Source organism: Otolemur garnettii, unplaced genomic scaffold, assembly GCF_000181295.1.
Source record: "Otolemur garnettii isolate 467f Iridium unplaced genomic scaffold, OtoGar3 scaffold00045, whole genome shotgun sequence".
In the NCBI taxonomy this organism is placed as follows: domain Eukaryota; kingdom Metazoa; phylum Chordata; class Mammalia; order Primates; family Galagidae; genus Otolemur; species Otolemur garnettii.
In genome coordinates this window covers 5307920-5334069 of record NW_003852440.1, presented here as the reverse complement: position 1 = coordinate 5334069, position 26150 = coordinate 5307920, and the positions used below count along the sequence as shown (strand labels likewise).

At 46.0% G+C, this 26150-nt stretch overlaps 1 protein-coding gene across 2 annotated transcripts in view; it reads right to left on the bottom strand.

Moving 5' to 3' along the window:
- Positions 1–26150, bottom strand: part of CNIH3 (cornichon family AMPA receptor auxiliary protein 3) — a 117941-nt gene that overhangs the window by 4540 nt on the left and 87251 nt on the right. For both annotated transcript variants that reach the window (XM_003790976.1, XM_023513909.1), the window contains 2 exons: positions 5582–5694; positions 1409–1552 (listed from right to left, as the gene is read on the bottom strand). In XM_003790976.1, coding sequence (XP_003791024.1) covers positions 1409–1552; positions 5582–5694 — 257 coding nt within the window. The remainder of the gene's footprint in view (positions 1–1408; positions 1553–5581; positions 5695–26150) is intronic.

The window sequence follows — 26150 nt, the reverse complement described above, 5'->3', positions numbered from 1 at the left end:
TGTCTAAAGGTTGAATATAAATGTCTTAGCATAACAATTATGAGAAAGACATGATGGCTATGTTGGCCACCTGGATGAGAGTTTTCCAAACTGCATATAGAAGTAACACACTGTATCCTATGAGAGAATTAATGTACACAATTATGATCTAATAAAAAAAATGGCCAAAAATAAATAAATAAATAAATAAAATGCAGAGGCCTCTCCCCAGAAAGTCTGAATCACTAGATGTAAGTCCATGAATCTGCATTTTTAAGAAGCACAACCCCTTCATTCCTTGCCTCTCACTTTGATAAAGACCTTTCTAGAGGCTTCCTAGGACAGCCAGCAGCTCAAGAGTTCAGTTTTGGGGATCAGATTTGAAATGGACTTATAGTTGTGACACTATTAACTGTGACCTCGAAACAATTATCTAACTCCTCAGGTTCTGTTTCCTCACTTTTCCTATGTGGGTTGAAAAAGTATTTATCTCATAAAGCTCTGCACTCAAAGCCAGGCTTGTTTTTAAATGCCAGACAGGTGCAACCACATCCCAGCCTGCCACAGCACAATTTAAGCCAAGAGGTGGCCATGGAGTCTTAGATCCCAACCCCTCCTCCTCTTCATCTGGCTGCTGAACCACACCTCCTTTTTGGAAACAGCACTGGGAGATCTGGAGATGGCCATTGTCCTGCCACAGGTAATGGTAGGATTACAAGGTTAACAGGTAAGAGTCCCAGGGATGAGCCAACAAGGAACAGGAAGCAGGAGGAAGTGTTTTCAGAAAAGGCCGTCTCTGGGGTGTCAAACCACAAGACAGTCTGTTTATAGCTATCTGCTTAGCTAGGATGTTCTGCAGGACAGGGGAGAGTCCTGAAACAGAATTGCACCATCAGCAGGTTTAACTTAATTAGACTAGTGTTACATAACACTGGGAGAATTGTGAGTGAAACATTTAGTGACCCAACATGCCACTTTGTGAAGTGTGACTGCCACTATGGGGCCAAGGCAGGGAAGTGGGAGAATCTCTCTTGTGATGCCTAAGAATCCTCATAGATAGGCTGGGAGCTAGGGAGCAATAAGGCAGAGCATAAGGGACTACAGGTCACCTGGTGGCTGAGTTGCAGAGATGTGGGAGGCAGGAAGCCCTATTGGGCACAGGAACGACCCACTGCACTTCACTAGCTATCTCCTAGAGGATGTTGGTAGAGTGTGTTTCACCATGCGGCTCCAAGGATGTGTGCATCAGCAGGCAAGGCCTTCTGCAGGTTCCGCTGGTCCCTATTCCTTGATACAAAACCCTTGCTCCAAGCCAGAGCGGCTCACCTGAACAAGTCTCCCATCTTTACAGGGCACCTCCCAAAAGCCAGCTTGAAATTCCCTTCCATTTGCTGCAGGAGTCAAACCCATTAGGAGGGCAGAGACTCACCAGTAAAGGTAGTAGAAGAAGGAGAGGAGATAGAAGGCCAGCTTACACCAGGCCTCCTTCTGACAGTAACTCAAGGTGTCTGCATTCATGACCACCGGTGGGTCGTAGGCTAGTTCTGAACTATCCGCCGGGCAGTGGAAATACCTGCAGGGAAAGAGGACATGGCAACATTGGCTCTGAGGTTCTGGGACTCCTTACGTCACCAGGGCCAAGCCCTCCTGATACAGGACTTCCATGGGGTGATGCCCGCCAAGCAGCTGTCTGCCGTCTGCCCAAATCACATCCAAGCACCAGTAGAAAGAAGCTCAGCCACTGTGGTGTAGCAGATAGTAAGTCCCCAGAACTTAGCTCCACTGGCATCATGGTGATTCCACCCAGAAACCAAGCTGCTCTGACAGAAGGAAAAATATGTCACCAGTGTTGCCCAGGAGGTCCGAGGAAAAGCCTCCTTCCAGAATAGGTGTTAAGTGTGGTCCATTGCCACTGCCTGGGTGCCACTGAACATATATTCTACCTTAGAAATGACTTTGGGTTAAGTATTATCTCCCACCCAGACCCTCATTTAAAATCCTGAACAATCTGCAGGGACATCAGATTCCCACGTGCATGCAGAGTAGTTTGCAGATCCGTTACTTCTTGATAGAAGGGCCCCGAACAGCCCAGAGAACACTGGCCACCACCCGCTCAGAGGGAATCTGAGAAAGCAAAAGATTGTGGGTGGGAGGAAGGCAGGGGCTAGCGGCTAGAGCAAGCTCCATCTACCTCAAAATTCCACATCCACGCCACCTCCAGGTGGAGAAGAGGAACTCTCAGACTTGGGGAAGCCAGGGAGGAAGCCTTAACCTCTTGAGCCCATTGGCAGCGCCCCCAGCATCTTCCCCTGGGCCCTGGTAGGACACTGTGCCCAAGGTCTGGCCACACTTCTGTGGAGCCCAAGAACAAAATGCAGCTGAAACTGCCCAGTAGGCTGCTTTTTAATCACTCTGGTGAAGACACCAAGAGGCCAAGAGTGCAAATCAATGACTCTGCTGGGCTCTGGGACCAGCACTGGTTCTCAATTTGGAGCAAGGACTCAGGGAGTGGGCTCTGACCAGGAGATTAATCACGCTGGCTTTGAAGAATATCCATGCAATGTAGCAACTCCTCTCTGGCAACTCGGCTCCCTCTTCCTTCTACTTCAGAGAATCACATGGACGTTACCTGTCAACGACACTATCTATGCTGAAAGGAAATCACAAGCCAGTTTCAATGAGGCCTGCCAACTTACAGCACTTCAGGCCACTCTCTTTCCCCTTCCCTGGGAGCACATTTCAAAAGCTCTTTGCTTTCATTGTGGTTTGTGTTCCCAGGTGACCTCATTAAGTGAAGGCAGAGGGGCAGGATGGCTTGGTGAAAAGAACAAAGGCTCTGCTGCCCACCAGTCACAGACTGACCTTCCTTGCTTCAGCCCGTCTTAGCCTCAAATTTCCCCACTGTAAAATGGGATGAAACTGGCTACCACAGACGGCTGTTGTGGCAATTATGTGAGGTGATATAAGCAAATAACCCGCAAAGAACAGGCACAGAATACACAGTGGACAGTTCTACTTTTATTTAAGTAAATTGAAAGCCAGAGCAAAAGGGGACTTTCACTGTATGAGAAATATCACTGGGCTGGACCTGCCAGGAGGGAGGGAGGAAGAGGAAAGGGAAGAAAGGAGGGTGTGCAAGGACTCTGATTTGTAAAAGACTCCTCCTCTCCCCTTCTGTTTTTTTTCTTTCCCATTCTGAGCACTTACTAATAGCCAAGAATTTGGCTTGATCCTATCAGGGATTCAAAAAAGAAAGACAAGGTCCCTACTGGCAAAGATTACAGCTGCTCCCTTCCTCTATAGATATAAACAGGCCATGTATACAGACACTAGCCAGCTTTCAGTACAAAAAGGTTTGGTAAGTTAACCACATTTTTGAGACCCTGGCTTGACAACTCACCACTTAAAGTATCTAGGGATAAAGTCCTTTCCTGGGGAGGAAAGCCAGCCCCCCAGGGTGGTATGTAAGGTGGCCAGGACATGGATGGGGGTTCACACAGAAGTAGGATGGAATGGCTAGACACCCGTAGCTCAGTGGTTAGGGCACCAGCCACATGCACCAGGGCTGGTAGGTTTGAACGTAGCCCAGGCCTGCTAAACAAAGAAACAAAAAGAAATAGCCGGGTATTGTGGCAGGTTCCTATAGTTCCAGCTACTAGGGAGGCTGAGACAAAAGAATCGCTTGAGCCCAGGAGTTTAAGGTTGCTAGAAGCCGTGACACCCTGAGTGGGGACTCAGTAAGCTTCCACAACATAATTCTACTTGACTTCTCCCTAAATCCAGATGTTAGCAGATTGCCTTTATTGAAAGTGGGACTTCCTCATGAAACTGAAACATTTTCCTTCCTACCTAAACCTGTCATTTCTTCTCTCCTCCTGTTCCCGATCAATGGCACCCTCACCCTCCCAGCCATGCAGCTAAGAGGCATCCTCTCCCTCTGCTCCTGCACCTAATCGTGGGCGAAGACTGAGCCAGTTCATGTCCAAGGGTTGTCTTATTCTCTCCCAGTTCAACTTCCACTACCTGGGTCATGTCTGCCTCATCTCTCTACCTGGAGTTTTACCATAACACCCTGACTGGATTTCATCCTCAACATTTCACCCTCCAATCCAGCAGTTCTCAACCTGTGGGCTGTGGCCTACAGGAACTGTATTAAAGGGCCACGGCATTAGAAAGGTTGAGAACCCCTGTTTACCCTCCTGCAGGGTCACATTCCTAACAATCAGAGTGAATGGTGCTGTTTTCCTCCTCCAAGACCCTCCACACCAGATTCTTGGCTGTCTGTTGATCCCGTATCTCACCACCCTCCAAGAGCCCTACAGCCAACCTCACTGGACCATCATTGTTTCCAAACACACCAAGAGCTCTCTTTCCACTGGGCCTTTGTATATGCCAGTCTCTCCCCGTGGGAGGTGCCTTTCCAGATTTTACAATGTGTCTTTTCAGACTCATTTAAGTGTTGCTTTCTCTATGCTCCTACATATATTCCTCATAAGTTTGTTGAGAATATATTTCCCTCTTCCAATAGGATGTACATTCCTTGAGGGTTAGGATTATATTTTATGTTCATGCTGAAACCACTCACACTGTCTGGCATGAAGTATGTGTTCATATGTTTGCTAATTGAAGGTGTGAATGCTGAACACTCTAGGTCTGACAAAATGCAGGCTTTATTTTATGGTAAAATGACAATGCTAAAACATTTTAGAGGACCAAATCTCTGGGAGCAAGGGGTCAAGGGCTTGCAACTTGCACAGTAACATTCTCTACTACTTTGGTATTTCCCACCACTGCCTCCTATATCCATATGGTGACTCTATTTTACAAAAAGCCCAAATCACATGATCTGACGCATGGCCTTAGCAGGGAATAGAATATTTGAAATCATAACTGTCCCAGAAAATCCAGTCCATCTGGTAAGTGCTTTTTTTTATTAAGATATAATTTACATACCATAAAACTTACCCTTTAAAGTGTACAATTCAGTATTTTTTAGTGTATTCATAGAGTTGTGAACTGTCACCACTATCTAATTTCAGAACATTTTCATCACCCTAAAAAGAAAACCCTATACCCATCAGCAGTCACTCCCATGCCTGCTTCCTCCCAGATCCTGGAAACCACTAATTTAGTTCTGTCACTATAGTTTTGCCTTTCATGGAGATTTTATATAAATGGCATAATATAATCTGTGACCTTTGTGTCTGGCCTCTTTCACTTATATTTCCTTGAAGGTTCATCCGTGCTGTGGCATGTACAGCTGCATCATTTCTTTTTCTTGTGAAATAATATTCCATTGTCTGGATATACCACATTTTGTTTATCTCTTCATCACTTGAGGGACATTTGGGTTTTTCTACTTTTTGGCTGTTGGGAATGCGGCTTGCTCCAGCTGACCCACAGGGGTTGGCCAGCTAGAAAGGTCCTCCCTTACTGGACTTGCTGCCTAAGAGCAGCTTGGGAAGGGGCCTAGCAGAGAGGGTCCCCAAAAGGAAGGGATGAGAAGAAGGCACCAGGTGGCTGTCTGTTTGGGAACACTGTCACTGCAGAGCAGGCTGCTCGAGCAGAAAAGAGGACAGACAGGCCAGTCCTGCAGACTTACCTCCAGAAGTGATAGAAGAGCAGAGGGACGTTCAGCCCCAGGGTGAGCCACTCCTGAGCACACAGGAACATGATGCAGAAGAGGCTGTGGATGGAGTATTCAGGCAGCACCAGCTGAAAAGTGAGCAAAAACAAAGCCCTGGGTTAGAGGGAAGAAAGGCCACTTCTGCCTGGACACTGCCTCTCATGTGCTGGTGGCACAAAGGCACTTCTGCAGCAGCAGAGTCACCTCCCCAAGGTGGAGACCCAATTCTGCCAAGTTCTCCTCTTTATGCTACCAGAGCCACGTTTTATACCCAATCCCAAAAGGACACAGCCCCGTGGCTCCCTACTTACTAGAAAACTGCATGGGGGTCACCGTGGATGACCACTAAGAAGACTGGAAGAGCTGGCCCAGCCCATGTGACATCTGGCCCCAAGCAGGACCAGTAGGATAAATACTTACAGTGATTAAGTTATGGAATACAGTGATTCCATAACTGCCCTGTTCTTGTTTTTCTTTTCCCTGTGTATCTTCCTATAGTAGCTCACAAACCTAAAGTGAATATGTATATTTATTACAAATATAGTAGAGTTGGGAAAAAATTGGAGAACAGCATTGTGCTTGATAAGGGGTAGATCAAGAGAACCCAAGAGAAACAAGTAGTGATGATAAAGAGGGACAGTGTCACCTCTAGGGAAAGAGCTTAACATGACTGAGATTCTTCTCCAGCAGTGCTTGCCTCTTTTTTTTTTTTTTTTTTTTGAGGTAGAATCCAACTTTATTACCCTCAATAGAGTGCCGTGGTGTCATAGCACACAACAACCTCAAACTCTTGGGCTCAAATGATCCTCTTGCCTCAGCCTCCTGAGTAGCTAGGACTACAGGTGCCCACCACAATGCCCAGCTAGTTTTAGAGACAGGGTCTTGCTCTGTTCAGGCTGGTCTCAGTCAAACTCCGGAGCTCAAGCAACCCACCTGCCTTGGCTTCCCAGAGGGCTAGGATTACAGGTGTACGCCACTGCACCCAGCCCCTGCATATATTTTAACAAAAGTCAAAGTTACATGCTAAAGGTTGACTGTAATAAAGTCCAGGAGTAAGGAAGGCTGCTTATAGAGATGCAAATACATCGTCTTATCCATTATATAGGGAGACAGAGAGAGAGATAGTATTTATAAATACATTTATGTATGAATGTACTCTGTGTATTGTTTTGGCCATCATGAATGCTTTGGTCTTTCCATCAAATCTTTTGAATCTGAATCATCCTTCCAGGTCTATCCCAAAGGCCACTTTCTAATGAAAGCTCTACCCCTCTTAACTGAACCGCTGAATCCTCAGCTTTCTGACCCTCTCCCAGGGGGACGATCCATACTCTGCCCCTTGTGGGGGTATTATCCTTCTTCCACCTCCCAACACATACAGACAGAATCCTCTGTCCGGAATTCTATAAGCCATCTTGGCCGAGATCTATTCTCATCTCTATTTGCCAAGGGCCTTTGCACAGTGCCTAGCACTCAGACTCAACAAACACTTGGTAAGACGAATTGAACTGACCAAGTACATACGTTTGCCACATGGCTGGCTGGCATTAGGAATGCAGCCTGTGGTCACAAACCAAGATTATCCTGGATGGGGAACAAACTCCCTCAAAGTGTCCCCTTTGGTTATGGAAAATGACTGATCTCTCAATTTAGTCAGATGAGTTAACTCCCCCAGATGGCAGATACAGAGGGAGAAATAGATCCACACACATTAAAAATAAAGACATGCACAGGCGCACGTGTAGGAAATGTGTTTTATAACCAGGGGCACCTTCTTTATTCTCAAGGTCCAATGCTAAAGGAATGGGATTAGCCTACACCTGAGACTTCTCAGGAAGCCATGCTGGAATCAGAATAAAAGAGCCATCATTCTAGGGAAGTGACCCCAGTGGGTGAAGAGCCAGCCTCTGTGAATCCCAGCCACACAGTGGAGGGGGCCTGCCCCTGTTATGTCTCCTTACAGGCCCTCAGTACTGTGCTTGCCAACCCCTCTGCACAACCACCCTACCTCTTTCCATTCAAAGAGAAAGCCCACATTCCCAGATCTGGGCATGACAGTCCCCAAAGGCAGTGGCTGTGAAGTCTTCTGTGCACATCTCCACATTTTTTAATCATCAGTTTCGGCTACTTAAGCTGAGGTAGTTAATATGTTTAGAATTAGCCATTCTGGGCTTGAATCATCCATTATAGCTCCATCTCCATCTCCAGCTTCAATGACAAATCTCTGACTGATTAGTTTGGATTTCAGGTCCCACTATTAATCACCCCTGCTACTTCTCTCTTCAGGGCATGATTTATACGGAAGGCAGCAACCTTCCCAACAGGGAGGATTCATCACTGTCCCCATGCTGAGAAGAACTGCTTAATGGAGGCCAGCTGGTCCTGGAGGTCTCCAGCCTTATGGGGAGTAGGGAAAATGCTAAAGAACGTATCCTGCTATCTGGGTAGCTTCTCTGAATTGCCTTATCTGGAACAATGAACAGGATCCTCACATGAGAGAGAGACTCCTCCAATTAATCCAAGGAGTTTTAAGAGTGATGGTGCCCTTTGCATATTCACATGGGTCCTTGCCTGCTTCCCAGGTGCTCCCTGCAGTGATGATGTGGAAGATGTAGGTCACCTCTTCCATACAGACCAAATGGAAATCATCCAGGCCATTTGCACAAAGCCAGCACCATGGCCATCACTGCTGCCCTCCAGTCAAGTCACATTTCCTAGCTCCCCAGGGTTGAGTGGGCCAATGGCACCATGGCCATCACTGCTGCCCTCCACATGGTCACATTTCCTAGCTCCCCAGGGTTGAGTGGAGCCAAGGGGCTGTGAGTAGCAATGATGTGAAAGAGAGGGCTGGGCCATTGAATGGCCAGTGCAAAATGCTGCAGAGTCTCTTTCTTTCCCCTCTGACATTACCAAAAGCATTTAGGGTGATGGATATTCCACGATCCTGAAACCCTGAGTAAGGAGAGAGGTCCCCAGGCAACCTGTGATGGACTTAAGAGAGTGAGCACGAAAGACACTTGTATGGTAAGCTGCTGAGACTTGAATGTTGTTTCTTACCATGATTTAATCTACCTTGTCTGACACAGGCAGCAAGCTACATAAGGAGTAATCAGTGGGAAAAGCAAAGTTGCGTTCTGTCCTTGTTATTCTCCCCCAATCATCCACCCAGCCCTTTCCTTAGCAAGCCATTAGGGCATGACAGGGCTCCCTGTCAGACCAGGTGTTCCCTCCCAACTCTGAGAGTATCTGACTATTATATAAAGACCACCCCTGAAATCTACCAGGCAAAATACAGAAATGCTGACCAGAGCCCCATGACCCTGAGTCATCCCTTGGCTTTGGAAAATGTTTTTTCACAAGAGAAGCTGTTGAATGGTGCTAACCTCATTCTTTCAGTCAATAAACAGAGAAGCTGTTCCATATAGGTCATAGCCTATCGAATTTCCATGTCGTACTATGCCCTGCTTTGTACAGTTATAAATATGAAATCTCAATATAGGTATTGTGAGATTGCTGAAAAGACTACAATTCATTGCAACGGAGGGTGGGAGCAGGGGATGGAGGAAAGGTTTTGTGGTCAAGGCAGACTCAGGGAAGTTGGAAAGGATGAGTAATATCCAATCATGTGTGGGAACTGGAGGTCAGCTTTCTGGAAATGGAACAAGGAGAGCAAAAGCATAGAGAATAAAAGACCTTGGCCTGGGGTGGCCCCTTCACAAAGTCACCTCAAAGGGCTGCCTGCTTAATGGCGTTAGGGCCAGGCCTGGTACCAGATAAAGATGGAGCAAAATGCTACTTTAATCCACCTGCCCTGACTCCCTGCCCAGACTCAGGTAGTCAGTTTCCATTTGCTGGCAAACATTTGCAAGTGGATAGTCTACAAACACTTTGTGCTGAAACTCATGCACCCACCAGTGCCTGCAAACTTTATCTCCCACATTTCAAATTTCTGCTAACCGCAGCCATCTCTGACTCCTCTATCTGATGTCCCCACACAAGTTTGTTTCCACATCTTGCCAGTGTTCCTTCACAGCCACTTGCATTTCTTCCTCCCTTTTTAATTCCCCTGCCCCCATAAGTCTGGGCCACCAGACCTCCTCTAAAGCTGTGCAAAGACCCCCCAGCAGGTTTCTGTCCCTGGACACATGCTCCCTCCATCCAAAGAACAGTACATGCCCTGCTCTGCTCAGCTCTAAGCTTTCATCTACGACTTTGTTTTTCTAGGAATTTTAATTGATTTTGTGTGCAAAATATTTTATTTCTATTTAAGCATCCTCTACTCGTTCATGTGTCCACTCATCTGCTGCTTTTTCTCACAAATGATTCAATGTAGCTGATTGGTACACTTTCTATGTTATGAGAGAATGATGTAACTACGTGCCAACTTGTTACACATTACTAGTCAACTTGTTTTCCCTACCGTGGTGGAGACAGGGAGAGATACTCTTCTGACCCCAAGGGAAGAGGAAATAGAGGGGGTTGCTCACGGTTGGCTTAAGGGAATAATGCTCCCTGCCAGAAAAGAGGATTCCTAGGAGAAATGGAAGGGCAGCAAATGCCCCTAGTAGAGATCCGTGTGCTCCTGACTCCCGATGTGCACCCTAGGCGGGCAGAATTTCTGAGGGGCCAGTATAAGCATGCGCATGCCTGGGACCAAACACACTGAAAGCCTCAGTAGCCACAGCCCAGAGGAAGATCCTGGGGCTAACCTGAGGTTGAGGAGAGTGGAAGCTGTGAGACTCAGGTCTCCACCCACCTCTGAGTGGACCTGTTGACTCAGATAATAAGCTTTTCTGCTCTAATCATATTGGACTACAAATATCAACCCAACGTCTCAAAGCATTTATATAAATTCCTACCAGTGACATAATAATGAACTGTGTGATATTGAAAAAAGCAGCTAACCATGCTGAGTCTTATTTTCCTCATTTGCAAATGCTACTCCCACCAGGCAAGAGACACAGGATGTGTTATGACTGACAGCATCCTCAAAGTGGACAAACTTCAAATGAAGAAAGATCCCACGGTTGCAACGAAGGTGTTAATAATCAATCTCTTCACTCACCCTCTCCGAGCACACTAATCAACATTCTCAGGGAGATAACTTGTCAGCAAAATGACCCAAAACAAAATTTGTTTTCCTGATCTCAATCTAGTCTCCTGACTCCCTCAGACTGAAACAAGCTTCCAGCTTCCCCAAGGGGGAAGAGAAACCAAGGCTGTTTTAACAGCCTGCCTCTTGAACCATAAAAATCCCAGTCCTTGGCTGTTTTCAACAACAATAATCTCACTCCTTAAGTGTCTGCCCTAAGGTTTATCTGCCCTGGGAGCCAAGGAGTGTGAAGAAAAAGAAAAGGAGAATGTCTGTTTTATCTGATTCCTGAGCCATACTAAACTAGCCCTAAAATGGAGGGTCCCTTCTGGGATGTGCAGCATGAAGGTAATTCTCTTGTTTAAGTCCATAGCACAGAGATCATTCTCCATTTGTTCCCCAAAAAACAATCGTACACATGAGCACACAGCCACACTCTGCTCAATTTACATCGGGGCGAGGGTGGGCAGGAGGAGGGGGAAAGAATGGCATGCTTGGGAAACTAGGCTCTTGCTAAACCCCAAGACTATGAGAAAGGCATCTCAAAGCACCATCAGGAAACCTCATTCTGAGTCCCTTTGCTCTAATGGGCCCACTTTGCCTTTAATTACTCTAGGTGAGGGTCACCTTGGGAAAACCTGCACCAGCTTGGAAATCTATGGACCCCATCCCCAGATGGCAAGATAAAGTAGGAACCCTCCACCAGCTTCTAGGGTTGGGTTGACTTGAGTAATGACTATTTGATGGTGTAGCATGTTAAATATTTTGACCTGCTGGTATTTGTACCAAAGCTTATCAAATATCTTTAAGTGGTAAGCTGAAGACTCTGGTATATAAGTAACTCAGCACAGAACTACCTATTCTAAAACTGTAATTTTAAAAGTCACCATATAATTATTATTCTACCTACCAATTTTATGCATACCAGAAACAGCAGATGTGACTCAGAGCCCTTCACTGCCAGCAGCTGTCCTGAATGCTTGGACTTAGTACCACTTTGACCTTGGCCATCCATTGCCAGAATCAGACTCTCACAGCTGACCCTAGAGGACAGAGCTAGGCTTCAAGGAAAACGAGCAGCAGATCATTTTCCCAGTGGGCCTGTGTCAAAAACAGGAGGGAAAATAAGGTGGAAAAGAAGATCCCTATCTGTGTCGGACAGACCCAGGACCTAAAGACGATGAATTTTTCTTCAGGCTTCGGGAGGCTGGGTGGTCAGCGAGGGCACAGAGACAGGGAAGTCATGGGGTGCTGCTTCCAACCCCAGTGGGCGTTCTCTCCTGACCACCCCCTGTGGTTTCTCCCCACCCTTTTCATCACTCACCCTCTCTGAGCAGTTAATCCACAGAGGCAGATTCATTTCTACCTCCGCTGGAGAGAAGGCAGCACAAAGCAATCAGGAAAGGCTCCGGGAAGGAGGATAGGAAGCAGAACCAACAACCCCCACTGCTCCTGGCTACCTAGGACACAAATGGCCTGTTTCACGGTCAGACCCAGAGGCCACTGTAGGTACTTCCCCATGCCCACCCAGCTACACGTGCTGTGGACACTGCCCAAATAGCTGCCTGACCATCCTGTCCCCCCACTGCTCCTGAGGAGCCAGCTTCCAGCTTGCTGACACTGACTGACTCAGGCACCTTTGGTCCCATTGCTATTTCCCTCACCACCAGCCATGCCACATACTGGGACACTTCCCAGAAATCCTGCATAAATCACAGCCTTCCCAGGCCATCCACTGAGAATATTCTCTTGCTTTGATCCATAAGGAAAAGTGTGTGTGCATGATGCAATGAGGAGGGAGGCTCCTTCCATCAGGATTCAACAGCTCTGGGTGGAGCCTATGACTCAAAGGAGTAGGGCACCAGCCCCATATGCCAGAGGTGGTGGGTTCAAACCCAGCCCTGGCCAAAAACCGCAAAAAAAAAAAAAAGACAAGGATTCAACAGCTCTCAGCTTTGCTTCTGGAAGAGAGGGAAACCAGGGAAGAGGTGATAGAATGGGCCTAGCTCACTTCTTCACGGCCCTGCAATTCCCACCCAGGGCGTTAAGCTTTGCTGTCATTTAGCAGTGGTTCTCAAACTTTGTGGTACTTCAGAATCACCTCCAGCTTTTGGGACAAGCTCCCTTCAGGTATCTCTGGCCTTCTTGGTGACACTTTCTAGATCTGGAAGGAGACCAGTTCCTTTTAGGACCAAACCTTTGGATTCCAGCCTTACTCTGCCCACTCCTCCCAGCCAGCCTTTTGTAATTGTTTTCATTCAGCATCAAGACACACTTGAATTTCAAAAGCCTCTCTGTCAGTTTCCTCACACACTTGTTAAGTTACTGAACTACCTAAGAGCCCACTCAGGGAGGAGATGAAAATAAAAGCACTCTTTCAAATAATGCTGTATTTTTAAAGGGACAAAATTCTCCTACAACTTGCTGGCAATTCAGAGTATCTTAACACTTGTAGCTACCCACTCCTTTTCTTTTAGCCAAGGAAGATAGGAGTAGGAATTGTGTTCAGAATATAGAGAGTGATTAGGCAAAGATTCTGTTTGAGAGAAGAGGCACTCGCTGAAGGGAATGTTCCAGAATAAAGAGGGCAGAAGGGTTAAGGGTTTCACACACCTTGTTCCAGTGCTTGCCCTTACTCAGCAAATATTTATTAGAAGGACTTAGTAGGGGGTGGATGCAAAGCAGCCTTGCTGGGGAGACTCAGTGAAAATGACTGTGTGTGCCACAAGATCTATAAACAACAAGCACAGCCGGGGAGCAACTTGGTGCAGGAGGAAAGGGGAGAAGAAACAGTTGGTTCTGAGTGAGGGCAGGCAGGCGGGCCTCCTGCAAGTGAGTCGAGTTACATTATGGAAGGCAAAAGGCACTCCCAGGGGACACCCGCACCATCCTCTCACTGAGGTGTTTCTCTGTGTCCCATGAAGAACATCTCCATTCCATCTTGTGGGCTATCCCTTAAAAATCGTCTACAAAAATTACATGGAAACCAGAAATTCTTGGTGCCAGCTTCTTTTGAAACCTGAGAGACTTCCAGGGAATAGTCGTGATGATTTCACCTGACTAGGAAGGTGAAATCATGGCGATGGGAAGGGGACCAAGAGCAGAAACAAGTTCCTCTTCTGCCTTTAGTTACTAGCACCAGGTAGGTGACAATGATTCTTGACCTTGGACTCGCCTGCCCAGAGCTCACCAGGAAACTCAGGCACAGCTGTGAGCCCTGCTCTCCTCTCAGGCCTGCCCCCACCTCAGTGCCGTCCCAGACCAGGGAAAGGGGAAGAAGCCCAACTCTGTCAGGGGAAGAGAGCTCCATGCCCTAAGGCCACACCCTTCTGCCTCCACTGCCCTCCTAGGGTGGTGTTTTTCATAGGAAGCTTCTGTCCCCAGGTCTCTCGTGTAACAAGAACCTGCTACTTCCAGAGGAGGGCGTTGACCTTACTGCACCACACTCCTCTCTGTTTTCCTTTTTAAATTTCAGATTAATATGAAGGTACAAATGATTTGGTTACGTTGTTTATGTTTCTAAACTCACCACTGCTCTTTAAAAGAGTTGAGTCTGGGTCTTCAGCAGCACCATTAACTTCTAAAGGAGAACCTCTTTCAGCATAAAAACAGACGATTACCCTACTTAACAGCTATTAAGTGGTGTTAATTACCTGTTACATTCAGCAAGTTGGAAAAATTTTGTTCACACAAACAAAAGAAGGTGAAATGAATGAGACAGCAAGTATTGGCATTTGGGAAAGGAACACAAACTGTCCTCATCATCACCCATTCATATTTCGAGGGCCCACTGACGCATGCACAGGGAAGTAGGCAATTTGCTGAGCGTTCTGACTAAGAGCAAAGACAAGACAAATGAGTACAGCCCTCCCTCCTGACCGCCCCAGCAGCGGTGGTTGTCTGAATTCAAGCACACGCATATGTGTTAGTCCAAAGTCTGGCTAAGGTTCCTATTAGCTGGATTGTGTCAAGCTTTACCAGGAGTTTGCTTTAGCTTGTTAAGATACTGAAAAAAGGATGTTTGCTTCCAGAAAGGGCTTGGGTGGCAGTGTCTTAGTGAAAATAGTGTTTGATTAAGGTACAAGAGACTTGGGCTCTAGCTTCGGCAATTAAGAAGCTATAGACCTTGGGTAAACTATTTAATCTCAATGGGCTCAGTTTCTTCATATATAAAATGAGAATAATAATAATAATCTAATTCATAGAACTGTTATGAATATAAATTAGTTAATATCTGTGAAGCTCTTAAAATAGTCTCTGACTTATAGTATCACCCCATAAATAATAACTATTATCTGTAACAAGAGGAATTTGACCGTATAATCTCTATAATCCTTTTCAGCTCCAATATTTCATATACTTTATAAAAAGCAGCAATTAAACTGCTTTGAAAATTAAACCAGTGTATCTTCCCTTTTGCTCTCCAATCTGTTTCCATCACTTGCAAATTTTTGAAAATCCTCTTCTTCCACTAATTTTTATCCCCAGGAACACCATGTGTTCTAGAGAAACTGATCATTTTGCACGTCAACAGTAACCACTCCTGACCAGTAAAGCTCCCCATGCTCCTGAAGAATGATTGTTCTAATCTGTCTTGAGTGGCTACTATGCATGTGCTTGGGCCTGCACCATGGGTTTGTCTGTATCTTCATGGGTCTCTCTCCATAAAATTGTTGTCAGGACAGAACTGGCACCATAGTAAACACTCAGCAAACTCACCATTTCATCACTGAACAAACCCATGTTGAGAACCTACTATGCAGTGCCAGACGCTTGGCAGACACTGGAGGTAATGCCAGGATGAGGCTGAAGAGCCCAGAGATGATGCTCCAGGCAGCCCCAAACTATTCTTCATCCAGTAGCCAGAGTAATCTTTTGGAAACATAAATTAAATCATGTCACTTCTCTGCTTAACCCTATGGCTTTCCAATATGCCTAGAAATAAAACTGAAACTCCTTACAGTGACCTCTAAGGCCCTACCTGGTCTGGCCTCTGTGCCCTTCTGATCCCGCACCCCTCTACTCACCCCTTGCTCACTCCACTCCAGTCACACTTGACCCTTTGTTGTTGTTCACACCTAGTGCATCTGTTCCCACCTCAGGGCCTTAGCACATGCTAGTCCTCTGATCAGAGAGCCCCTCCCCAGACCTCTGTATTGCTGACTCCCATAATTCAGGAATCTACTCAATGTTACTTCTTCAAATGAGTCCTCCCTGTAAATCAAAAATAGTCTCTTTGCTTAATTGTTTTAATTTTTTCAAAATACTTAGCTTCATTATCTGAAAATACACCCATCATGTATTTGTTTACTCGCTTATTGTCTATTCCCCACACTAGAAACACTCCATGAGGGCAGCTTGTCTTCTTCACATCTTTACTCACAATGCCTAGAACAGTGGCTGGCCCACACGGCACCAAATGAGAAAATAAATTGGTCCTCTGATCGTTGCCCACACAAACATAGCCATCACCATCATTAAGCTAATTTCAGAGCATGCGAAACCATAACAGCCATCCCAGCACACTAAGAGATGGTGCTGATTCAGCAATAATTTAGCAAATCTATCTGTTCTATATCCACAGACTGTAGCCCCAGCCCTGTAGTCCCTTACAGGTGAATACAACTGTTCATGTCACAATTGAAAGTGACACAATCTAATTTATATTTTCAAGAAGACTCAGTGCAAATTCAAACTCAGCTCAACTCTCCAAGCCCTGAACACTCAACACACTAGGTTAAATTTGGCAGGAGGCCTAGCAATGAGTAAGAGCCAAGACTATAGTAGATGAGGGGAGATAAGTTGAACACCTAAGTGACTACAAAATCCAAGGCTGGATATAGAGAGAAATGACACACTAGGTTCAAAGAAGAAAGAAAGTAGATTTGCCCACACTGGCCCTTGCCAGCATATACACTGCCATAAACTGAATGTGCCCCACCCACCCCCAATTCAAATACTGAAATCCTACCCCCTTGTGTGATGGAAGCAGGAGGTGAAGCCTTTGGAAGGTAATTCAGTCATCAGAGCACCGTCCTCATGGGTGAGATTAGTGCCCTTATGAGAGAAGACACGAGAGAGCTTGCTTCTTCTCTGTGTGCCAAGAGAGGACACAGTGAGATGGCCCTCTGTACATCAGGAAGAGGACCCTCACCAGAACACAACCATGCAGGCACCCTGACCTCAGGCTTTTATCCTCCAGAACTGTGTGAAATTCCCACCCAGTCTATGGCATTTTTTAACACACACACACACTCAATGCCTCACTGGGGCCTCCTATCATTTCTCAGCACTACCAGGGTGCAAAGTATGAAGCAGTAGATGGAGGCTGGCCAGTGTTATGAGAAAGGAAGAGAAGGCCACTGTCCCATGGTGACTGCCTAGACCCTTCTGCTGCTCCAGAAGTTCTCCCCCTCTTCATGGGCTCCCAGAACTCCTGCAGCAAAAGTAGATGCTCCAAAGGGGCCGAATGAGGAGCTGTGTAAGTCATTGCAAGGAAACAACTCTCTCCCCCCTCTCCCATGTCCACACGGCATCTCTCCCACCCCTGCGTAACCACAGCGATAGTAGAGGGGAGGGGAGGGGAGGGGATGGGAAGGCAGATCCCACTTAGGAACCTTCCTCACCCCACAGCTCTCTCTTCTCCATGAGTGCCACCCAGTTTGCTCCTGAAACTCCCCTTCTAAGCTCTCAGCCTGCTTTCTGAACCCCGAGAGTCCTCACACTGTCCTCCTTTCCCTAAGCTCCATTCCTGCTGTTAATCCCAAGAATCTCGTCCTCCATGCATCTCTCCAAGTCCCAACAACCCCCACTCTTGGAATAAGTGACACAAACTTGTCCCTGGAAATGCCAAGGCTAAAGTGGGGACAGATAGTTTTCTATGATTCCCAAGCAAAACTCAGGACTCAACATTTACTATATTCTGGGTCCAACGTAGTGGCGGTATACAGAAGGGAATAAGGCGTCATCCCTAGCATAAAAGACACATTGTAAGGAAGGAGAACATGACACTGTGAATGGAAAGACAGATGGGTGGAAGTCTGGGGGTCTGGGATTCTGGGAAGTCTGCCCTGAAGAAGAATCAAAGCTGAAGGGAGAGGGGATCCTCTGGCCTTACCCTTTCCTTACAGGGCTCCAGCAGGAGACAGTGGTGAGGGGCAGAAGGGATGGACTTCCAAAGACGGAATTGGAAAATGCTCAGGAGCTACCATCTATAAAACTTAGTAAATCATTGGACAAGAGGGTGAGGGTGAACACTACTCTCAGGAATCTTGAACAGCTGTGTGGCAAACTGAAAGGTGTAGCTTTGGAAGAGGAACAACTTGGGGGTGGAGACATGAGCCCAGCATTGGTCGGCGTTTGGAGTCTCCTTAGGACATCCATGGCAAGTGGGTGCAGAGGACAACTCCTCAGAAGAGGAACGTGGAGGTTATATAAACACGATGGTCAATGAAATCCCAGGCTTAGATCAGATGTCCTGGTGGGAGAGTGGAGAAGTGGACAGAGAGACAAGATAGAGAGCTGAGCCCAGGATTAAGGCCTTGACCTCACTAATATTCGGTTAATGATTGGGGAAAGACTAGAACAAGGAGGCTGAGGAACAGAGGAGAACCAGGTATGGGTTCAGGAGGGCAGAGGAGAACCAGGGGTGTGGGTTCAGGAAGGCAGGGAACTTCATGCTTAAAAATGAAGGCAGTGTGGGCAGCCAGACACAGCTGAGGGAGAAGAACATCATGCAGAATGAAGCAGACCCACTGGATTGGACACACTGAGTCACTGCCACTTCACGCACTGTTCAGGGAAGGACAGCTGTGAAAAAGAGGAGGCAGGGGACAGCAGCTTGGGACACACACAGGGACAGTGTTTTGGCTGGTCGGTTGCTTTCTAGAGGATGTAAGATGAACTTGACTTTATTTGCAGGTAGCACAATTCCATAGGAATACTGATTCCACTCATTAGCACACAAGGTGATGTGAACTCTGGATTGGTCTGAAGCCTGAACACTAGGTTTTCATTTCAAGTGGTCATCTTAACAGAAGCAATTCATTTATAATTTGGGGGCAGTATCCGTGCTTCTGCAGCCCTTAGAGCTCCTGGGGACGTGCCGTCATGTGTCTGAGAGTCTGTGTTCAATAATAACTTAATCAATGAGTGGATTCATGGAATGACCCTGCAGTCCAATTAATCACTTCTCCCTGGAATCAGGCCCAGCTCATTCAATCCACCACTCACTCAGCAGATACTATTCAGGGCCCAACAGGCATCAGAGCTCTAGGGCGGGCAGAACTTATACCAACTCAAGCCATGGCACAAAATGCTTAGGAGCATCTGTAAAACCATCTGTAAAACTTAGCAAATAACTGGATGAGAGGATGAGGGTGAACACTAAGTGCTTAGGAGCACAAAATGCTTGGGAGCTACCTCCTGTAAAACTTAGTAAATAATTAGGAGAGGGTAAGAGTGAGCACTACTCTCAGGAATCTGGAATAGCTGTGTGAGCAAACTGAATGAGGAGCTTGGGCAAAGCTCAGTGCACCCTTCCAAACGTGCCCTCCATGCACACTGGGAAGCACAAGGCCAGCTGCTCCACACACCTGGAGCAAAGCAAGGCTCCGTGCATGTGTTCACTCCCTTGAAGACAGCACAGCAAACAGGCCAGCCACGTCTCGTCTCTTCCCCACCAGTGGCAACTCCCCACTATCTCTCACATTTTCTCTGAGTGCTGCCTAAGAATTTATTCCCAATAAGCTGGTTATCAGTGAGTTGGGGGGAGGAATGAACATCTTACAAAAATATCCATTTTTGTGACAGAGTTCGGATAAAAAACTCCAGAAATGTTAGACTGAAAGATAGGAGGGCTGAAAGATACTGGTCCCATCCTGTCTTGTGACTTCCAAACTGGAGGCTGCTGCTTTTGTTCTAGAGAACCCAGGACTTGTAGTAGCTGCTCAGAAGACACATAACACAAACACTCTCTGTTATAGACCAATTAGAAACTGCACTGAAACCAGAGGAGCAAAACTCAGTGAGGTCAAAGTACTAAGACAGATTCCATACTGGGTAGAAATAGCTTATGCTTTTCTCCTTTCTTCCAGTAAACCAGGCTGTGTGCATATAAGCTGGTTAATAACAATGATGATGATAATGGCTAATTCAGCCCAACCACTGTGTTAAGTGCTTTATTACTTTATCTCATTTATTCCTATAAAGGAGCTGTTTTCATAATCCCCATTTTGTAGGCAGGGATTATTACTACTTTACTGAAGTTTAGAGAATTCAAAGTAACTTGCCTAATGTCCTGTGGCCTTTTAGTGACTCTTGGAGGGTACAGTCCTTCCCTCTGGTGTCAATAGCACACATGGACCCACAGAGACAAACCCCTGGGGTTGCTCATGTCACACACACTGAGCAATCAAAGCAACGCAGGGGCTGGGACATCACCAGGAATACTCAGATCTGTGCAAAGATTTAGCCATGACAATCAAAACCGCAAATACTTCTTTTTCTTTTCTTTTTGCAGTTTTTGGCCGGGGCCAGGTTTGAACCCACCACCTCCAGTATATGGGGCCGGTGCCCTACTCCTTGAGCCACAGGCACCGCCCAAAACCACACATACTTCTTAGCCACAACAATCAAAAGCACAAATACTTCTCATAAATGTTGTTTTCTCTGCCTGGATTTTCAACAAAACCAGAGACCCTTTCTGGAAGTCATAGGTACAGTGGTTATGATTTAAACAAACCATCAGACTGCAGTGGAAGGTCTCCCGGGCAATGTGTGTTTGATACCTGGTTAATGCACTGCTGAAGATCCTATCTTCCTGAAGACCCAGGGCTTAATACCAATACAACCAAGAAAGGGATGTGCAGAAGCACAGATGCTGAGCATGCTGAGAGTTTCTGAAAGAGTTTTAGGAGATTTATCTAATTAATTCAGATTATTTAATGTTAACCTTTCAGGCCAGCCATTACTGGAAAATGGTGTGGCAGGCAGAAAATCTGAGAAGTTTGGAAACTTAGGATGAGGCTCTCTGGAGTTTTCAAGGTGGTTGCCAGAGCAACCTCAGGGAGCAGATTCTGGAAGAGCTGAAAGATTCTATTTTAAAAACACCCAGTTGATCATCAGAGAAGCAGAATGAAGCAACCAAATAATAAGATACCTATTGAAAATTCTTATAAAGATGAGCATCTCTCCAAACTGAAAATAAATCAATGTATGAGGAATATTTTAACCCTGGAAACAAAACAATTTCAAAGTGACTCCCCAGAGATGTGATTATCACCTGCATCTTGCACAGAATGTTGAAATTAAAAGCTCCTCTTTCCACCTGAATTTCCTCTAAACTCCTGGCTACATTCTAAGGTCCTGTTACCCTTCAAGTTTCACCTCTTCCAAGAGATAGTCAGGCATGTCTGCATTCATTCATTCAACAAGCACTTGTTGAGTAATGTCTCAGATTACTGTGAGTGACCTATCCTGCCAGGTGATCCCCAAGAGGAATGACTTAATGCCACAGTCCTACCTTTAGGAAGAGTACAACCCAGAAGGAGAAATCAGAAAGATACATGAATACCCAGGACACACATTAGTCTGAGACCATGTCCCTTGATACAAAGTCCCAAGAGGCACTGGTTCCCAAAACTGTTGCATATTAGAATCGTTTGGTAAATCTCTATAAAAATGCAGATTTCTAAACTCCACTTCAGAATTTCCAGAGAGCCTAGAAATCTGTATTTTAACTGCTGCAAACACACAACCAGGTCTAGAAACATCTGCTGAAGGTGAGAGGAAGAACATATTCCTGGCTGAGACTGACATTAAAGATTTCATGGCCTGGGCTTAAGCTTGGGGAACCAGAACAACAGCCTCATAAGGGCCATGAAGGTCAGACCAAGGAGTCAGGACGACACAACAGGCAGTGAGGAACTGTCAAAGGCCTCCAAGTTCAGGAGTGATTCATGCACAGCAGGGTTAGCAGAAACAATTTCACAGAGTTGTGTTGAATGGGGTGAAAGCTCTGCTTCTTAAAAGTAAAGAGATTAAAAATTTAAGTTGGCTACAGTAGAAATGAAAAGGAAGAAATTAAGAAACATTGTTTAAAAATGTTAAATATTGCTTTGTTTGAAAATGGATTGTAGGTGGCTGACAAATGTGTTAATTAATCAGGACGTCTGTCTCCAAGTAGCTATATTTAGTAATACCTAAGATCATACTGAATTTATTTGTGTTCCAAAGAATTTTTCTCTGGGTTTGTTTCACTTCCCACTTCTTGAAAAAATGCATTTTATAGACACTCATCTATAGAATGCCTCACATGTGCTAGGAGTACACGGGCTCTGTGGGGAACTCAAGGTTGAAGAAGATGTAGCCTTGGCCCTCAGGAGGAATACAGCTGGGTAAGGGGGATCAAATTTGCAGGCAAGACATTATGCAGGAGGACGGTAAAAAAATCTAGTAAAACAGAGAAGGCAGAGATTATTTCTTATTTAGTGGAATGGAGAAGGTTTCATAGAAGAGGTGACATTTGAGTCCAAACTTCAAGATAACATTTTGGCCAAGAGAGGAGAAGAGTCCAGATGATAAAAAGTGTAAGAAATGACATGAAGATCAAACATCATAAAGCAGAGATTGTATCTTATGTACCTCTATCCCCAGCCCTTGGCACATTGTGGGTATTCAATAAATGTGGGGTGAGCAAATGGATTTTTGAAAGGAAGAAGAGTTTAATAGGGGAAATGACAGAGCAAGTTAGAAGCACTGCTAACTCCTTAAAGGTCGTTTATCCTCCAAAGCTGGGACCCAGGGAAGGGTTCTGTATACAAAAGTAATATATGGTCAAGGTTTGCATAGATCATTCTAACACCGAAATTCAGAAGAATGGGGGAGGACGACTAGGGCACAGAGCAAAGACCAAAACAAAAAACTAACAGACAAGCAAACTAGGACACCTCTGTGAAATTCCAGGCAAAAGAACTAAGTCTGCCTCTTCGAGCCGTGGCCTGGACAAGAAGGGCTAAATTTCATGAAGCATTTCAGAAATAGAATCCACATAATGACAAGAGATGTGGCATTAAATCTGAGTAACACGGAAGACAGTGTCTCAGTTAACCAAGACGGGAGAAAGAGCACAGTAAAGCAGTGCAGTGTCCCCCCTCGTCCGCGGTTTCTCTTTCTGTGGTTTCCATTACCCATGGTCACCCACATCCAAAAACAGATGAGTACAATACTATGAAATATTTTGAGAGAGACCAGGCACAGTGGCTCAGGCCTGAAATCCTAGTACTCTGGGAGGCCAAGGTGGGAGGATTGATTGAGCTCAGGAGTTTTGAGACCAGCCTGAGCAAGAGTGAGACCCCCATCTCTACTAAAAATAGAAAAATTACCCAGGCCTGGTAGTAGCTGTAGTCCCAACTACTCAGGAGGCTGAGGCAGGAGGATCTCTTAAACTCAGGAGTTTGAGGTTGCTGTGAGGTAGGCTGATACCACAGCCCTCTAACCTGGGCAACAGAGTGAGACTCTGTCTCAAAAAAATATATACATATTTATTTTGAGAGAGAGAAAGAAAGCATATTGTTCATATAACTTTTATGTCAGTATATTGTTATATTTTATTATTATTGACTATTGTTAATCTTCTACTGTGTATAATTTCTAAGATAAATGTTATCACAGGTATGTAAGTAAAGTATTTAGAGGACACTCTCTGTAATTTTAGGCATCCGCAGGGGGCCTTAAAACTTTTCCTGCATGGATAAGGGGAGACTATTATACTGAGTCTCTGGCAGGTTGAATACAAGTAAAACTCTGATCCCTTCTCTTCCTCTCTCTGAATTCTTGCTTTAACCCACAAAATAGGAATTTCCACCAACTTTCCCACATCTTGGGGAAGTACTGGGGGGAGGAAACGTGTGGCCTGGCTTCTCTTGCTCTGGGACCTGTGTGCCCTTAAACTGTGTTCTCCTTCTCTACGCCTGCAAGAGGCAGCAGGTGTACATGCTCAGCGTCCAGAGCCTGCCTCTATGGCAACACAAGCCTGGATCCCAGCCCTCTTCAACAATCACTCTCTCTCCTACCCTCAAAGGTGCTGGAGCCCTGCCATGCCCCTCCAGGCAGCAGGCTGGATACAATGTGGTGTTTTAACCCCTCATCTAGAAACTTAGGTGTGTTCTCCATTGGTTCAAACTCCAAAGAGATAGAGAATTGTGCTGCGTTAACACTTCCAAGCCCAAGTCTATGAAGAGTAGACTCAGATAAAGATGCCCAATGAATGAAAACATTTACCTGGAATTGGAGAGACAGAGAACAGGATAGGAGGGAGATATAGATTTGAGGCTACTGGAAGCCAAATGGTGACAGAAGATCCAGCATTGGAGGAGATGCTCTGAAGAGGCCACAGTCTCTCACTGGAAGGCACACTGTGCAGACAGACAAGCATGGTGGGAGCGTAGGTGATCTGAAGGGTAGACTCCCCATCCATGGGTGTCATCTGCTACCTGGCTCCTGCTAATTATTGCCTTGAGGAATATGAACACACTATTGCCAGACCTAGTGCATTTTTTAAAAAAGCTTAAAAATGAGATTTTGTGTGGAATTTTCAGATTCCTAAGTTATTACATGGATCAAACAAAACAAATTAGCAGACCATATCTGACCCACAGGCTGAAACAAGACCAAGAGCAGAACATGCAGGGATACCTCTATTTGAGGTATGAGGGAAGGGAGGAGACAAAAAGAAGACAGAGTTGAGTGTGCACGAGACAAAAGTAAAGGTGGTCTCATGCCGGGAGGCCAGAATGGAGGCAGTGACTAGCTGTGTCATACCACGGAGAGGCAGGTCAAGGGAACAGAACAGAAAGTCAGCCTGTTGTATCTGGCAATTGAGATGTCCCTGGTGACCTTCCATCACCAGTTTCAACACAATGAAAGCCACATCTGTGGGATTGCAAGAGACGCTGAGATGAGTAGGAGTGAGGACGTGCGAGGAAGGAGAGCAGATGACTCTTTCCAGAATTGGGCAATAGTGAAAGAACTCTGTGAAGGTTGGTCATGTGAAGCGTTACAGGCCAGTGGGAATTTATAGAACAAACAAGGGGCTGGGTAACAGCGGTAGAGAAAAGGTACTCGGAAAGAGGGTGCCAGTTTGGATGCACTCCAGAGTGAGTCAGAGGGGACTGAACTGTGGGCCACATAAACATGGGGCCAGGAGGGCCCCTGGGATAGGACAGAAGGGCTGGGGTGGTGAAGATGCAAAGGGGAGGGAGAGAGAGAGACTTGACATCAATGGCTCCCACTCAGTCTAGAGCATCAATGGCAGGGCAGCAGCACTGCTCAGAAACCTAAGGAAGGTTGAGAAAGCCAGCACAGCCCACGTGGAGGCAGCGTGGTCACAGAAGAGGCTAAGCTGGGAAACTGCACAGTAGGAGGACTCTGCTACACTTAGAGGGAGGGAATTCCAGTGGACAGGGACGGCTCAGCAGTGCCTGGGTCACTCAGCAGAGTGGAACTGCCATGGAGGGACAGGCATGTCAGCAAGGACACGGTTCACAGTGGGATGTTCACTCCTTCCAGCAGGGCCACACACAGCTGACATTCAGTAAATGCTGAAAAGCAGGCACAGCCAGTCAGCTCTGTATCTGATAGCCAGGGTTCTCACATGCTGCTCAAACAATGTGCATTCAAGATCTTGTTGAAATGCAGATTATGGTCCCGTAGGTCTGGGTAGGGCATGAGATTCTGCATTTATATAAAACAAGCTCCCAGGTGATGCCAAGGCTGCTGCTCCATGGACCACTTGAATAGCAACATTGTAAGGACTCACAATGCTCATTGGCCAAGCCCACAGTGGGGAAAGAGAAGAAAATCCGCTTCCATGAACTCTGTGGCTAACTCTTAATCACCCATACCAATATTGAAGGAGGAGGCTCAAGTTCAGGTGGGCACTGAATGTGTTTTGTGCTTACTCATTTTTATCCAACAAATTTGCTGTCCTGATTACCTTTGCTTACGCTGAACTTCTCTTTCCCATGGTCAGAGGAGAGGCAGACAACTAGAGGTTGGATATTTGTAATATATAATAATATGAAGGATCATCCACACACAAATGATGAAAAGTCAACAGGATTTGGACATTCAAAATAAATAAATAGTTCAATGAAATAAAGGTAAATGTTATCATCGGGGAACCCTGGAAAAGAAGATAGTGTTAGTCTTAACTCTGTCGTGTAGTGGAATTGAGGGGGTCTCTATCTCCATGCATTTCTGTTCACCTCCAGTGAAAGAGCCAGGCTCAAATTAGCTCAGGCCCTTTCTAGCTCAGTATTCTTTGATTGTACCTGGGGGACATGGCCATCAGGTGCTCAACAGCTGAGCACACCTCTCCTTCCACTTCCTTCATTCACCACTTACTGAACATCCACAATGGGCAGCACCAGATGTCAGTCTCACAAAAGACTC